This window comes from Passer montanus, unplaced genomic scaffold, assembly GCF_014805655.1.
Source record: "Passer montanus isolate IOZ18808 unplaced genomic scaffold, ASM1480565v1 scaffold11, whole genome shotgun sequence".
Lineage (NCBI taxonomy): Eukaryota > Metazoa > Chordata > Aves > Passeriformes > Passeridae > Passer > Passer montanus.
In genome coordinates, this window is record NW_024357613.1 from 22,456,613 (window position 1) to 22,474,181 (window position 17,569).

General features: G+C 38.8%; 1 protein-coding gene across 9 annotated transcripts in view; it reads left to right on the forward strand.

Moving 5' to 3' along the window:
- DST (dystonin) overlaps window positions 1-17,569 on the forward strand; it is a 291,855-nt gene that overhangs the window by 203,313 nt on the left and 70,973 nt on the right. For all 9 annotated transcript variants that reach the window (XM_039726401.1, XM_039726416.1, XM_039726446.1 and 6 more), the window contains 8 exons: window positions 162-318; window positions 562-688; window positions 3,220-3,282; window positions 4,089-4,324; window positions 5,937-6,066; window positions 7,628-7,827; window positions 8,824-9,319; window positions 10,253-11,727. In XM_039726401.1, coding sequence (XP_039582335.1) covers window positions 162-318; window positions 562-688; window positions 3,220-3,282; window positions 4,089-4,324; window positions 5,937-6,066; window positions 7,628-7,827; window positions 8,824-9,319; window positions 10,253-11,727 — 2,884 coding nt within the window. The remainder of the gene's footprint in view (window positions 1-161; window positions 319-561; window positions 689-3,219; window positions 3,283-4,088; window positions 4,325-5,936; window positions 6,067-7,627; window positions 7,828-8,823; window positions 9,320-10,252; window positions 11,728-17,569) is intronic.

Sequence of the window (17,569 nt, forward strand, 5' to 3'; positions counted from 1 at the left end):
GTTACCTTTGCAGTAAGATTGGGTTTTGCACATTCTTCTTAGATCCATAAAATTTGCTTTTTGACACTTTGAATTTAGGAATAGTAATATCAGATTAATAATATTTGTTGGTTTAATTATTAGAAGGAATACTGTCAATTCCTTTGTCTTTAATTGTCTAGAGAAGAGGATGTATCATCTTGTCAGAAACAAATGGATGCTTTTGAGCTCCTTGTAGAATCATTAAAGAAATGGATAAAAGAGACGACAGAACGGATTCCAGCAGCACAGCCCTCTCTGAATACAGAGGAGTTAAAGAAACCTTTGGAAGATACATTGGTAAGCTTTTGTAGAAGTGAAATCTGGCTGAGGGAAATAAGGTACCTATTATTAATACTGAAATACAAATTTAAGGTGTAAGCAGTCACAGTAATTGGGACTAGGGTCTGCATTTACAGTCCCATTTGCTTTTGTAAGTTTGCAACAGATTCCCAAGCAGCAAAGCTGTTCCTTTCTGTACACTAATTCTCTTAAGTTTGAAGTCAGTTTTGTAATAAACAAATTATTATCTTTTATAACCAGAATTTAAAAGATGAATGGACATTAAAAGCACCTGAACTGCAGAAAATGAATAGCAGAGGAACTTTGCTGTGTAACTTAATCACTGCTGTGACTTCTCCTGCAAAACTGAGAGCAGTTGCCAAATCAGGTATGGTTTTGTATAATCAGGTAAGCCTAACATTCCAAGAATTTTTAAAACCTTCAAGACGAAAATTAATCTTGTTTCCCCCTTGGATTAGCATTCTGAATATTATGGCTTGTGAGAAAACATTTAGCTGTGTCTCTTCTGACCATTGTTTGCTGTGATTCTACTTAAACTGTCTAGCTGCTGTAGTAATTCAGCACACATTCTCATTGTGTTACTCTGCCAAAATAATGTAAAGGTGTGCTGATGTAAAAGTTTAACATATCCTAGAGTTATTGTAATTCCCAGATAGAATAAAATGACAGTTTCACAGTGGCCTTCATCTCATCCCAGAAACCTTCTGAGAATGAGAAATTGACTTATTCTGATCAGTGTTGGAGGCTTCATATTTCCATCAAGTCTGCAAGCAGCAGAAATACAAACCTTGCGTTGCAAACTCTGATTACCTGCACAGAGATACCTATTTAATGGCCAAAAGGCTATTGTGACACCAAGCAAACACAGAAAGGTTTGCAGAGTTGTGGAGTTTTTGTTAGAAGGGTAATGAGGAGATGGTTTATTTAACAATTAGCTTAGGTAAATATACTCATCCTAACATGATATCATAATTAGTATTAGTCAGTCTTTTAGTTGAAACAACAGCACAGAAGGGAAACAATTTTGTATCTCAGCATGATTTTCCTGAGCCAAAATGTGTTTTCTGTCTAGACCTTCAGCTAAATTCTACTGGCAATCATAATTTAAAGATTGCTAGTCTATTCTCATTATTTTTTTTTTTTACTCTAGTGCTAAATATTAATTTGTTTTACGGAAATCAGTAATTCTGCCAAGTATTATTCCAGATATAGTTCAAGGACATTGGAGTGTTTTAATGGCAGTAAGCACATTTTCAGTCAGTTCTTGAACTGACTAGGTCTGGAAATAAATTCAAGTGTGTTTGCCTTCATTGGTCATCTGTAAATGACTGGGAGACTGGGGACTGACAGAGGATACCTACTGAGCAAAAGTAGAACACTTTCTTTCTTATATCTCTTTGTAAAGCAACCTCTGGTTTTGGTCTTGGTTTTTTTTTGTTTGTTTGGTTTTTGTTTTGTTTTTGTTGGGGTTTTTTAGTTTGGTTTGGTTTTTTTCCATTTTTTTAAACTTTAAATAAAAATCTTTCAAAAAACATTTTGCATTTTGAAATCTTCTATGATCTATTTGGGCTCATTCCTCTGCCTCTTTTCTACTCATATGCATACAGATAGAAAAAATAGTTAAACAGCTATCACATAAGAGCAGTTATAATCCTCCAGACCAGAACATTTGCCCTCCTTGACAAGAGCTGTACTGTGCATCACTTTATTGCAGTTATAAATACCAGAGTCCAGCTAAAAGAGTGTGAAGATCTACAGGACTCTGGCTGGGGTCTGTGACTTCTCTTATCTGGTTTGTTTTCTCTTGCCATCCTCCAGCTGCCACTAATGTGGTCCTCACTGTCCAGCTGGTACCGTGCATAGCCTTTTCCAAGGCAACCATTAATCTTCCTCTGCTAATTGCTCTTCTGGGAATACATATGTGCAGGAGAGCGGGAAGTGATTCTCCCTGCCGTTCTCTGCAGTGTGATCACGTGGCCCTGCTCTTTGGTCTGACTGCAGTTTACAAAGCCCATTAGCTCTGCTTTCAGAGCCTCTGATATTATGGTTAATCAGTAGGGCTGTCTCCGAGTATGGACTTCAGGTATAAGAGTGCCACATTGCAATTCCTGTCATGGAGCACATGTCTCAGTCTTGCTTATGACAAGATTGGGAGGGATTAATGCAGTTAGTTTTGAGAGCTTTCTGTGCAGAGTTACAATGCACATAAACCAGAATCTTTTTAAGTTGGAAAAGACCTTTAAGATCATGAGGTCCAAACACGAACTCAGTACTTCCAAGTCCAGCACTAAACCATGTCCCCAAGCAGCACATACACATGTTTTTAAAATACCTCCAGGAATGGTATCTCAACCACTTCCCTGATGGGTAAAGGTGCCCTAAGTAAGCAGTGCCTTTGGTTGTGGTCTTTCCAATAAGCATTCCAGGTCTCTTTGCTGTTTAATGTTTAGTGCTCTCCTCAGTCACAGCATTGCCAGCTCGTCCTCTACCAGGCTACACCCATCCCAGCTGGGTAAAACCCTGTTCTCAGTAGGGAACAGGGTCCTTTGGGGGAGAGGAAAGAAGTGCTGTCAGCAACGTGGATGTGAATAGGCCTCACAGCTAGGGCATAAACCTTTGGGCCCTGGTCAGTGGGCTTTGGTACAGAATTGTGAGCAGTAGGACTGCTGATACCCCATACATATGTGCACCCTTGTAAGTGCATGCATGCACACCCCACCCACAGTGCACATCCTCTGCCTAGGTCATAGCCCTTATGGTAGTGGCTGGCTGGAGCTTCCTTCTTGAGGTGGCAATGACAGCTATGGATCAGGCTGTTTTGAAGAGGAAATTAACTGCTGGGGTTATGGTGGACAAAGGCTCAGATAAGCAAGAGGCTTCATCTCTTTTGATCCATAGGTGGCACAATTTTAAATGGTGAAGGAGGAGCTCCAGGAACTCAGGATTTCTTGAAAAATAAAGGTCAGTGAAAATTTCAGCATGTGATAAAGAATTGTTGCTTGCCAATTACTATTAAATGTGGAAGTATTTTTTAAATGCTGTACATAAATCTGGTTGTAGCAATCATTATTAGACTGAAATTTCACATCACCATTACATAAGACAATTACATTGACTAGGGCAGGATATTATAAGTAATTATAACAATACCTTTCTTATTATGTTCTTTTGAAAACCAACCAAATCTGGCCTTGTTTTCTGAATCAATATATACTTTTATAAATGTATACGGGGATGGCTATTTAAATATAAAACATGACTTTTGAGAAATACCTTTCAATGGGGATTGCAACTTTAACACCTATCAGTATTCACAACATGTGTATACACAAATATATGTATACAAAGACACCCATTTTATATACATTTGTATCACTGTGACCAACTTTTATAGAAAGAAAGGAATTTTTATATAAGGGCTTTATAGTAGCTGAACTGTAGCCCAATATATTCAACTTTTGGTCATGGAATTGTTACTTAAAATACTAAAACAGCAATGGGTAGAAAGATTGAAACATGTCTGTGCACTTGCACGTATTGAAATGGTGCTCTCTGTGAAATTAAAAGTTCTTGCACATAGGAACTTATATTAGCTCATTCAGATGTAGTGTTGCCACATTTAGAGTGGATTGGAAATAACTCTAACATATTCACTTACTTCTTATTTAGGGGACTATTAGCTACTGTTCAGTACTGTTTCACTGCATTCCGTATTGTTTCAAGGGCTTGTAACTTCTAACACAGTCCTCATGCACCTCTTTTTACAGAACTGACAGCTGTTCAACAAGCTATGTCTAATGTAAATCACAGCTATGAAGATTTGGGAGTTTTATTGAATGAAAAGATTTCAGAACTAGAAAGTATGCTTTCAAAAATGCAAAATATTCAGGAAGAATCAGCCTCAATGATGCATTGGTTGCAAAAGATGGACAAAACTGCATCAGAATGGGAAGCTGCTCCAACAGATAGTGAAGCAGTTAAAGCCCAAGTTGAACAACATAAGGTACTTTATGCCTTCAAACAAATACTTTTTCTTGTAGTTATTAGGCAGATGCTATGGAATAACTGATATCTCAGTCTAGCTTTATGTTACAGAGAGTATTTAAATGGTTCTACTAAGCGTATTAGTCAGGCTTAGAGCAAATCTGGCAAACTGTGTCAGTGGAATAAAGGAGCACTATGTCAGACAAAATGAGTTTTTCAGGTCAGAAAATGATAATTTTGATGGACAGTTTGAAAAGGTGAGGCTATGCTGATTGTGCAATAAACTTTTTAATCTCAGTGGTTTAGAGGTATGTAATAGATTACTTTTAATATCTGAAGGGCTGTATGGGTCCAAAAGCTGTTTCTGCAGCTGCTGGCTCACTGATGCTCCACAGACCTCCCAGTCTCTGCAGCTGCAGTGGCTTATGTCTCTTCAAGGCAGTGTTTCTCTTCAGCAGCCCTGTCATGCTTGTTAAGTTATATAGCTGCACAAGAGCCTCCTTCCCCCATTATAATTGATATGAGAAAACCACTGATTCAGCAGAGAGCATCTGTCCTGTTTCAGCATTGGAGACATATGCTTCCCTAGCAATGAAGGACAATATTTACATCTGTAAGGTTCATCTAGAAAGGGAAATGTAATGGAGAGGGAAAATTCTTTTCTTGCTTGTGATTGTATATAAACAAAGACAGAATTAGCTTTAACTGAGTTTCTTTTATATTTGGCGGGTCACCCTTAAAAATTAACCTGACCAGCTACCAACTTCCTCAGACTTGGAAAACATTCAGTCATAAAATTCAGACTAAGTGTGAAAGAAAACCAGCTCTTTTTTCTTAACAGAGAATGTGCAAAGCTATCATGAGCATCTAACCCGCAGTGTAGCAACAGAAAAGTATTCACAAGTAGTTGGAAAACTGAGTGAGTGCCCAGGCAAGAGTCATCTGATGCACTGGACCTTTTACTAGAAGTTCTAAATCAAGTACAGTTTGTTCAGTGTTTATTTTTTGTGGGTTTTGGATAATTAATAAGAAGCATTCACTTCTGTCTGCAAGAGCAGCATTAATTAGGATTTGCTGGAGTATCTCAGGTTAGAGATCTCAGGTTCTCTTCTGTTAGGTTTACACTTAAACTCCGATTCTGTTTAAACTATGGTTTAGGAGAGCTACATGAAAATAACTTCTACCTCAGTAGAAGTCCTGATAGCAGGACTTCTACTGAGGTAAATGAGGCCACACCACCCCCCACTCTGTCAGAGCTAGCTGGGTTATTTCTGCTGTGAGCTGTACTTTGCACCAGTCAGTTTGCTTTCTGTACACAAATAGATTCCAAGTATATGTGAATATGATGTGAATAGTGAATCTTACTTATCTGAATTCTTCTAGTTCTGTCACTTTTTCAAATTAAGCAACAATTATTAATATAGTTTATATCAGTCAGGTTCTCTCTTCTAAAAAAATTGACTAGCAACATATGTCAATATAACATATTTTGAGATTCACAGCAGAAAAGTAGTATATACAAGCTAGATAGTTTTTTTATTTTCATCTTTTGCATCTCAGTATTATGGACTGCAAACTTTACCATTCTTCTTTAGTCTCTTATTTATTTATTTTATCACCTAAATTTTCAGCTTTTTGAAACTGAATTAAAGCAAAGTGCAAATAAAGTGCAGGAACTGAAGGACAAAGTTACAGAGCTGTTGGAGAAGAACCCTAACTCTCCTGAGGCACCTAAGTGGAGACAAACGTTGGATAAAATAGGTATTTCAATAAAGTTATATTATAGCTCAGACTGATTTGGAAATTGTTTTATTATGAGATTTTAAATTTATTACCAATAACAAGTATTTTTAATACCTTGTTTCCTCTTACCTCTTAAATTCTGTGAAAATAACTCCAATTCCATGTAGATCTAAAGTAATTCCAGTGATGTTCATGGGCTTTGAATTTGTATTAGTGCACAGGGAGCTTGATTCCCTGTTTGAGAGGCTTTATCTTTCTCAAACATTGTGCAGCTAAAACTTCACTGGCCAGTTACAAGCAATATATATATATTTTCTTTTTGCAAAATATAACAGAATAAGGTGATTCCAATTTCATGTAGAAAATGGTTTGAGTTGTTGGTAGTGGTCTTCCGCATGTATTTTTCCCATGAAATAGTGGCTTTTGGCATTTTGTGGGTTTGGTGTTTTTTTGCTGCTTTCTAAAACTGTATAAATGTTGCTAAAATTTTTAAGAAGCCAATGAAAATAAAGAAAATTACCATGTTTAGGAAATAGATTTTGAGTTATTACAGCACCTAATTGTCAGGAGCTTTTAAAAATTGTTTTTATGTTAGTCATATTTTAAATGAATACCATGGTATGTCAGTCTTGTTTCATGGTGATAGGCATTTCCATTGCTACACCAACAGTAATTTTGAAGCTGAGAATGTTTACAGTCTGTTCTGCTTGTAAGTGACACTCTGAAAAGTTCAAGTGGCAGGTAAGGTCTCCAACAGACCCTTAGTAGTGTTGAAAGGGGATTAATATAGAATGAGCAGAGGACTGTGGAGTAGCAAACAGAACTGTAAAAAACAGGGATGAAAATCAGGGAGAGGGAAAGTTAGCAAAATATAAGAGCTGACTGAGCGAGCACTGACAGTATCACAGAGGGGAAGGGGGAAGTTACAAGATTAAGACTCAAAGGCTGCTCTGGAAGCCACTTACCATAGTGGAAAAGACCACAGACTTAGGTGTGAACCTAAGCTCACAGAGCGCTTTTGAAATACCTATATGCAGAAGTATTCTCATTGCCCATCATTGGGTACCTGATTTAGATGTTTTAAGTTAATGGTTTTAGATGAATGATACAGACATTTGAAAGAGTTAGGCTTTTTCAGAGGGCTGTTCAGAGTTGAAGCCTAATTTTCTGTTTCTCATCACCCTTGAAAACTTATGAGGCTTTATTATGGAATAAGCAGGGATATTTGTCTATCTAAATCAGGCACCTGAGTTATAACTGAGTAGAACCCTTTGCCTTCTATATAATTTGAGACCAAAGCCTAAATCTGGGCGTATTTAATTTAGTAATATTCTAGCATAATTTTATTACATGTACAATATTCATTGCTCTAAAAATTCCACACGTGGCTGACTGTCATCCAAGTGTACATGGATCTGACTTAAAAAATGTTATTTGCAGAGTCACTGCAATAAGGCATCTGGAATTAATCAGTATGAAGCCTTATGAGAGAGCTCTGTTTATGTTTCATATATAGTCTGCTGTCTCACAATCCATCTGCTAGAACATGCATGCAATATGTTAACATTATCATTGTTAGATTCCAAATGGAAAGAGCTCAATCAAGTTACATCTGAGAGACAACAAAAACTGGAGGAGTCTTCAAATTACCTGATCCAGTTCCAGACAGCAGAAGCTCAGCTAAAACACTGGCTTGTAGAAAAGGAGCTAATGGTCAGTGTGCTGGGACCATTATCAATTGATCCTAATATGCTGAATACACAAAAGCAACAGGTTCAGGTGAGTAGTGCCAACACACATGATTGATTTAAGTTTCTTCTGCCTTTTTGGTATTAGCAAAGTGCTAGTTTGCATCTAGAGCAGAATGTGGTTAGTATAAGCCATTAGATTTGTTTATCTTTAGGTATCAGCTTACATCATACTTGACTACAGTAATTACAAGAAAAAATTACCATAAGAGTGAAAAGGGATCAGAACAGGTAAAGAAAAATGTTGAGAAGATGTTGATCAGTATCAGTATTGTTTAAAATGAAGTATTTGAAACATGAACTATGATCTAATAGTATGTGAAATACTATGACTCAATATTGGTTTGTAAGTACTTCAGAAGTCTAGACAGATGGTATAAGACTATCATGTATCACTCCACAGTCCTTAAAAGTTCAACCTAATTGACTTAGAAAGGGTTTGGAATGTTCTGTAAAGTAAAACCATTATATTTTTCCCTTCTTTTGCAAGCACTGTGACTTACTGTCAAAAAAAAACAAACCCAAAAAAACAACTGAGAACCAGTGATATAAACTTAAAACGTCTTACACTACACATTCAGTCATTTTGTGAATTAGCCAAATAGTCTCTGTTCTATAATAAAACATTGCAATATTATGTCAGAATACACCTTCTTTGAAGTTCTTTCTTAAGACAAATGTCAAAACTGTCTAGGAAAGAAGACGCTACTTGAAATTAAACAGCACTTACTTTGCTTGCTGTGGTTACTTAATTACCATAGTATTAACAGAATTCATTGTTTACTTGTATATCCTGGTTGAATTTCTATTAGATGATGTGTAAATTCACCTCATTTTTTTCTGTTTCTTTGATGTAGATACTTGGAAAAAACACAGTTTATGTAGAAGGCACATTTACTTCACTGGCTTTTAAACTTGGATACACTTAATAATAGAGCTTAGCTACAAAAAATTCTACATGGTTTTTTGTTAGAAGCCCTTTTTTTTCTCATTATAAATCCTTTTCAAAATTCTCTTTTTTTCCTAGATTCTGCTCAAAGAGTTTGACACCAGAAAGCCACAATATGAGCAGTTAACTATGGCTGGGCAGGGGATTCTGGAGAGACCTGGTGAACATCCACCCTCACATGAAATTGTAAAAGAACAACTGGCAGCTGTGGCACAAAAGTGGGACAGTCTAACCAGCCAGCTGAAGAAGAGATGTGACCGAATTGACCAAGCCATTGTGAAAAGCACAGAGTATCAAAGTTTACTCAGAAGTCTCTCTGATAAGCTAAGTGCCTTGGATAGTAAACTCAGCAGCAGCCTGGCTGTGAGTACACAACCTGATGCTGTGAAACAACAGCTGGAAATTGCTAAAGAAATGAAGGAGGAAATAGAACAGGAAATGAAGAATATAAATGCAGCACAAGCTCTTTGTGAAGAGCTGTCAACTCTGATTGGGGAAGAGTATTTGAAAGCAGAACTTACCAGACAGTTAGATGGCATCTTAAAGTCATTTAAGGATATCGAGCAAAAATCAGGTTAGTATTTATTTAAAGAAAAACAATAATTAAGGCATAAAGGAAGGTAAAAGTTTGTAATACAGGTGAACTGAGCCTGTTGCCAGTTCTCTTTCCAGTCCAAACCCCCAAGCAGTTTTACATCAGAATTTAGAACAATTCCAATGCCTTGAAAAGGTAAGAACTATGCTTGGGATCTCTAATGAATAGTTTAGGAGATAACTTCTTGGAGTAAAATAACAAGGCTTTTGTAATGTCTTCCTTCAGGTGCATCTTCACTGAATTAGAAGACCAAAAGAGGATGCTGTTCCTTGAGCTACTAGCTTCATAGGGGCAGAGTATAAACCAAAATAACAATTTTTAGGCAAACACCAGTTAATGGCTTAGTGAAGCACAGTGGTAATTGTATAAAACTACCTGTGACAGAAAGGGGCTGGTAATCTGCAGCCTTTCCTTACCTTGTGCAACAGAATTGAGCAAGTAATACATTGTAAGTGATATCATACTTTGTTCTCCCTAGCAGCCTCAGTTTTGGGTTTTTAATTTCCTCTGGTCATGAGGAACTTCAAAGAATCTCCCTAGGAGGATGTATTGCCTGTAGGCCATGACTTAGACACTCCTGGGTTATACCACTTAATATTCCCTGTGCTTACACTGCCTAGTGCCATGAATCACAATTGTGTGTTTTTTAAAACCAAAATCTGCTCAAATGGGATCCATGTAGACACAGACTGGATAAGCTCACCTCATTTCATTCATGTCCTGCTGCCTTCTGTATTACAGGAATGAGTCTGCCCCTTGCAAGAAACTTGGTTGTCTGCCAGTCAAACTCCACATACTGAGGACTGGCTTTCTTAAAATTGATTATGCATAATACAATCAATATTACTTATTTTTTCACTGAATACTAGCAGGTTCTGCTAATGAACCTCTGTGCTGCCTTCTCCTTTGTAGATAACCATGTTCAGCAGCTTCAGTCAGCATACGCCACTTCTCATCAGTTCCAGCAGATGTCTAAGGACTTTGAGGCCTGGCTGAGCAAAAAGAAAGAAGAACTGAACCAGGCTCGTCCTGTGTCAGCCAAACTTGATGCCTTGCAATCACTAATTGAAGAACAGAAAGATTTTAAGAAGACAATGACCGATCACATTAGTTCCTATGAAAGAATTGTTGCAGAAGGAGAAAGTATCTTACAGAAGACTCAAGGAGATGACAAAGCAGAGTTACAATCCCAAATTGCCATACTTAAGAATAACTGGGATGAAGTGAATAAAAAGGTAAAAGAAAGGGAAGATAAATTAGCAGATTGTCTGGAGAAAGCCCTCAAATATAAGCAACATGTAGAAAATCTCCAGCCATGGATAGAGAAGTGCCAAAGTAACCTGTGTGAATTGAAAGTTGGCATAAACCCTGTTGAAATAGAGGATTCTATTGTTCAGGTGAGGGCATGGCAGAAGGACCTGGATAAACACCATGGGATGGTGGAACTATTAAATAATTCTGCTGAAAGTTTGCTCAATGCAAGTCAAATGGATAAAGAAATTGTTCAAGAAGAAACTAAGGTGCTGAATCAGAATGTGAAAGTGGTTACAGAACAGTTACATAAGAAGAGAGAGTGCTTGGAAAATATGGCACAAAGACTGAAAGAGTTTCAGGACTCATCCAGGGAAACTGAAAGACAGCTTAAAAGTGCCAAAGAGCATCTGGAAGCTCATGACTCGCTTGGACCTCAGTCGTTCAGTAACAAACACCTGACAATGATGCAGGCCCAGCAGAAAGCCTTGCAAGCTTTAAAGCCTCACGTTGATTTAGCAAAAAAACTTGCCCAAGACCTGGTGGTAGAAGCTTCTGATTCAGCAGGTGTTTCTGACCTCTTACTCCAAGCTGAATCTTTGGAGCAAGAATACACAGCAGTGAAGCAGCAGGTTGAGGATAGGTGCTCATTCCTAGAGACCAAACTTCAGGGAATTGGCCATTTCCAAAACAGCATCCGAGAGATGTTCTCTCAGTTTGCAGAGTTTGATGATGAACTTGATAGCATGGCTCCAGTGGGGAGAGATCTCAAGGTACTGCAGTCACAGAGAGAGGACATAAAATGTTTCATGAAAAAGTTGGAGGATCTTATAATGAATAATGAAAATGCTAATAAAAACTGTAAAATTATGCTGGCCACAGAAGCTGAAGCTTCTCCTGATCTTGTTGGTATAAAGAGAGACTTGGAAGCTCTAAATAAACAGTGCAACAAGCTAAAAGACAGAGCAAAAGCCAGGGAAGATCAAGTGGAGGGTACTATTTGCCGTGTTGAGGAGTTTTACACTAAGCTAAAAGAATTTTCCACTCTGCTTGGGAGAGCTGAAGAACATGAAGAGTCACAAGGTCCTGTTGGAATGGAAACAGAGGCTATAAATCAGCAGCTGAATACATTCAAGGTAGGAAGATTGCTTTCTTACTATTATTAAGTATTTTACCACAATACAATTTTATTAAACATCATAGTGAAAGGGATTTGTTAAGTGCAGACCTTAGAAGAGTCTTGTTTCTCAGCAGTCTGTTCTGCCTGTATGCCTTTAATCTGTTTTAAATGGGGATCTTATGCTGCAGAGAAGATTTTCTTTGCTACCACTTGGCAGACATTGGGAATTTTACATCTCAGCTCCCAATTTCTACATCCCAATTCCCTCTTCACCTCTCTTCACTATCTTGTTATCTTCTGTAATCTATTTGCCTTTCTGGTTTTGAGAAACTGCATATTGTGTCTATTTGATGTCCATGCATTACATAACTTTCATCTTCACTGTGGTGTGAATTTTAGACTCCAGTGTTCACATACCAGCCCACATTGACTTTGCTCATCTGAGCAGTTTAGGTTTTTTCAGTGTAGGTTTCAGCATATTTAGATTTAAGATGTTACTTGCCATTTTCTGTTCTGATACACTGGCCAGTTTTACCTCACTGAATTCCACACTTACCTAGAAACATCCTAATAAAAAGAAAACAGGCAAAATAATCCCTGTATGGTATTGGGATTTTTCTGTAGCATCCTTATCCAAAATGCACTCAAGAGCTTCTGTGTGTAGCTTTTTTAATTTGCCAGCTAGCAATCCATGTCCAGCTCAAAGACATGCATTGCAGTGATAGTGAGTGTTAATTGAGCTTTGCTGCTGAAATAACAGATATTTGCTTGGATTAGGTTACAAGAAATGAATTTCCAGAGCTCACCAGAATGATTTATAGATGTAAGCAGGGTTTGAAAAAGATAATAAATAATTTTTCATGTTTGAAAAAATCATAAATCCTAATGGCTATATAGTAGCACTGAATATTCTGCACTGCTTTGGTTTCATTCCAATATACTATTGATTCATATGTTTGTATGACTTGTACATAGTTGACACTTGATGATAAAGCCAATCTTTCACTGCAGGTTTTGATAAGCCATGCTGTTAAAAATTTGGTGACCTTGGAAAAGAGTCATTACATGGCTGGCCAACAGAGGGTGCATTTTGCTTGTTTAAGCCATATTGGAAAGGCAAATTAAACCAGAAAACTTTCACCTGGGAATTTCAAATGGAAGTTACTGTGAGTTTTGGTGATCTTTGAGAATGCATAAATAGAGACAAAAATCTTGAACAAATAGTTACATTATGAGGAGATTCCATTAGACTGGGAGGATTAAAATTGTATGCCAGTCTATCCTAACAAGTCTATTTCAATTTAAAAGAGAAACAAATGGCTTTTCTTTGTATATGGTTAGTAAAACACTTTAGATATTGGAAAATAGCAACGGCTCTTGCTGTGAATGCTCTTGCTTACATTGACTGTACAGGACTTCAGTTGTAACCAGTTTGGCATCTCTGATTTCACCACTTTTCTTGCATTTGCAAACATTAGGTGGAGCTTCAGGTCTTTGTTAATATGTATTTTACGCAATGAATTGTATATGTACAAATATGTATTTTATTATAAAGAAAAAATGTTTCTGGAGAATTACAACCTGATGAGTGGGTGGTAGGAAAATCCAGTTTCTTGTGTGTTGTCCCAGTGTTCTAGTTCATCAGGGCACTGGACCCAACACAGCAATTGAGCAGTTTGGGAGTGAGAGACCCGTGCAGACCAGTGGGGTAACAGCATCCCTGGTAATACAAGAGCTTACGTGGTAAGACACAAAAAAAAACCCCTGGAGAGACATTAAAGGAGAACAGTGATAGCAGCATTGTTTATATCCAGAAGTCTACTCTGGGATTGTATTTATATGAGATATTTATAAGCTTAGAAATGTGTTTTGCTTGAAGCAACTTTTTAGACCATGCTTTTGCTTATGATTAAAAACACAATGCCATTAAACAGGAGGTGAAGAATGATGAAAAAGTGAAGGGGTTGTTTAAATAAGTGAAAAGCAAATGCAGAAATAAAACAACAGAGTGAGGAGCACTTGAAGAAAGGAAATAGGGAGACCAGAATGGGTAATTTTACTAAGTGAGTGTGTAGTTAGTGAAGAGATACTGATAGCAGGAGGATAGGGATCAACTCTCCTAATGCTTGGTGTCAGTGCTACTGGGGCATATCAAAAATTACAGTAAGTAATCTATCTGTTTATACTCTTTGCCCTTCCAGAGAACAGTTCCACCTGAGGCAGCAAACTGTAGGGAGACTGGCTCCCACAGATCCTGCTCCACTCGTGGTGTGTTTGTGTTTGCTCTCGTGTTTGTGCACGTAGGCAAACACACACAACCTGAAAATGTGGCTGTGGCCACAAAACCACTGTCTGCCTCCCTATGTCTTTAGCTTCTGTGGTCAGCTACAGTCAACTTCAGTTCCTCAAGAGTAAGGCAAAAGAGTTGTTCTTTGTTATAGATCTATTAACATGAAAACTTCACTCTCTTCAGGGAAGGATCTTGTGTAATGGGCCAGAGGTGGTTTTTGTGGTTTAACCAATTTTTATGTACAAAGAGTTAGAGCTGTGTGCATCTTCTTGGCATGACATTAAAACACATAGTGTTTTTTAAAAGATAAACTGGCTTTGAGTTGTATTATATATATATATATTTAAATGCATATGCATACTTGTTTTATTTATATTTCTTCTTTGTGATGTGCTTATTCCAGTCAGTATAGAGTGTTAAATTGAAAGTAGTCACCATCAGTGTTAAACTGTAAGTAGTTGCCATCAGCATTAAACTATATTTACAGTGCAGTTATAAAATTTACTTTCTGTAAATGAAAATTTTCAGAGCAGTTAATTTCAAAGTAGAACCATGACTCTTACTTCACTTCAGGAACAGTATAATCAAATGAAGAATTTATCTCAATTAATATAAAACACACACAAAAAAGTACTAATTAACTTGGCTTTGCAAGACACTTTCTACCCCAAAGTCTGTATGCAATGTGTAGATTAGTCCTGAAAGGAAATTTCAGTAAATTAGGTTTGTTAAGGTACGCTGAGTCTGCCACCATTCTTCAAATGCAAAACAAAAAAGAATTGTGCAAATGGACTGAGCCAAACACTCTGGGTTTGAGTAGCTGCACAGTGCTAGAATGTTTGCAGTTGAAGAAGCATTTGCAACTAGTTTCTCTCTGAAATAGAGAAAGAACTCAAAGTTGAATTATTTTATGTCATTCTTCTTAGTAAAACCAACATGTAATTGTTACAGCTTTCATAAGTATGTAGTTCATTTGATTTTTGCTTTTATTTTTGGATTTCAAGTAGATATAGTCATTAGAGGTTGCCTTCTAACTGGACTTTATGGGAATTTTTAGGTGGCCTAAGTATTCCTGCCAATAAGCTTGAACTAAGATTTTAATTGGCTTATGTTATAGAACCACAGAATTGTTTAGGTTGGAAAAGACCTTTAGGAACATTAAGAACAATGTTAACTCAGCACTGCCAAGTCCACTGTTAACCATGTCCCCAAATGCCACATCCACATGTCTTATTAGTTATGTAGAGAGTGTCAGTCCTCTGATTTTTGCTTTGAAGGCAAATAATGTTGAAGGCACATTCAGAAGTTTCTCTTTAAGTTTCTCTTTGAGCTAAGTGTAGCACATCCCATGTGCTGTTTACAAACCCTAGAATAAGATACCAAAATCTTCAATGGGATTTACTACAATTAAGGTCAGTATTGAAAAGCAAAGGTAATATAAGCAAGTATTAAATTTTTTTTAAGAGTTGTGTTTTGAAAGTGACTTGTCATACAAGTCTTCAGCAGAAATAGTGAAAAATGTAAAACTATTTTAAAAATGTTAAAATAATTTTGCTGTTGAACAAATACAGACCAATTTCGGCTATACACTTCCCCTGCAAAATCATGCAGCACTTTCTGAATTCAGCAGGGATCTATCTGGTTTTGGTTGTTTTGGGTGAAAATAACCATGGATGATAGGACCTTTCATCAAAAGTATCTAAAATTCTTTTTGCATCTTTACCATTATAGTATATTCTCTGCTAGAGAATCCAGAGTGGATTATCTGGCATAATCCAAATAGTATATGGCTGCTCACCAGAGAAGAGGAAGAGAGAATTTGTTTTGCATGACCTTAGTGTTTTGATATGTAGCTGACTGTTTATTAAGTAAATCAATAAACATGAAGTGTGGTATGTTTGTATTTGTTGCATACAGTGTATCCTGCTTGCTGCTTAATGCAGAACGCTCAAGTTGATTGTAGTCAATGCACTGTGTTAAGTTTCAGCACTGAGTGCTTTATGCTGTCCTTAAACTGAGATCTGAATTGTCCCTAACACTGATGGCTGCTGTCACACCAAGCAGCTCAGGTCGTTAGGGGTTTGGCTTCTGCTGGAGTGGAGCTGCTCGGTCATGGCAACTCCTCCTGTGCTGTTGGCAAGTTACTGTGAGTCTTCCAGCCCTTCCCCTCCGTGATTGTGTGCTAGAAGTGTAGGTGCACAGTGTTGAACTGTATTTAAAAGATGTCAATTTCCAAAACCGGAATCTTTGTCCTGATAGGCTGGTTTAGGGCTCCAATAAATCCCACTGGGGAGGGGGAAAAAAAAAGTATTTCAGATTTAGTTAGGTTTTTTCCCCAGTACTTTAAGTTTCTTTCAGTGGGAGCTGAATTTTTCAGGAGAGGCTGCCCTGTCAGCCCTACGCTCTTGCCTCAGGGCTAGTGAACAGACTGAACTGGACTGAACTTTGCATGTCAGGTGGAGCAATCTGTGACTACTCCAACACCTAATCTAAACACTAGGCGAGTTTGGGGGATTTTTTTTTTTTTTAAAGTAATACAGAGGTAAAGTTTCGGTGTAACTTTGGAAAGGAAGCCTCCATTGAAATGACTGCTTCACGAGACGGGGCGATGGCGTGCGGGCGCGGTGAAAGCGCCGCTTCCTTCCCTGGCCAGAGTCGCTCCCGGGAAGGAGCCGGCCGCAGCGGGCTCGGCCGCTCCCCCGGCGCTCCGGAGCGGGAGTGATGTCACCGCCGGGCGGGCGGCGGAGCCTCGCCGCCGCCTGCCCCCGCCAGCCCCCTGCGCGGCACCGAGCGCGGGCGGCTGGGCAGATAGGGAGGCGGCGGGGAGGGCCGGAGGGAGGGGAGCCCCCCGAGCGGCGCTGCGGGCACGGGCGGGCCGGTGGCAGATGTTTGCTGGAGAGCGAAGCGGGGCGTTCCTGGCGGCTGCAGCCGGGCGAGCCGGGGCGCGGGGCGGCCGCGCCGGGCGGGACGCGCCGGCGCTGCGCGGCGGGGGTTTCCCTCCCTCGGCTCTCAGCAGCTGCGCTCAGAGATGAGGAGGAGGCGAGGGCAGCCCGCTAGCTGCAGCTTGTAGCCGGGACCTGCCGAATGTAAACCTGCCGTGCCTTCGGGGATCGCGCCGCGCTTGCTGGGCTCTGCAGCTGCCTTAAAGAGCTCTCCAGGATGGCATCGGGAGAATCGGTCTGAAACATTGGTCTTCCGACGGTCTGCTCAAAGAACGCATCGGCTTGGCTGCTAGAAAGTGATGTTTTCCTGTGGGACTTGTGGAGGCACCGCGAACAAGCCTGTTGCAAGAGGAGGATAAGCTGCCTTTCAGATCAAGGTTATTTATAGCTACTGCCAAAAAAGTAAAGGGCTGTTTTATTATTCTTACTGTTGTGGATTTAACTTATTTCCCCCCACCACCCAGGATTTTCTCCGTGCCTTGGTCAGGACCATACAAGCCACTGTGGATTCTGTCTTTTAAAGCTGCCACACCATGTTTTATTTATAAAGGAGATGGGACCCTGCAAGCCTGCTAAATGGATTACAGTTAAGCAGTCATGTACAGAAGATAATGTACTGCCTTCTG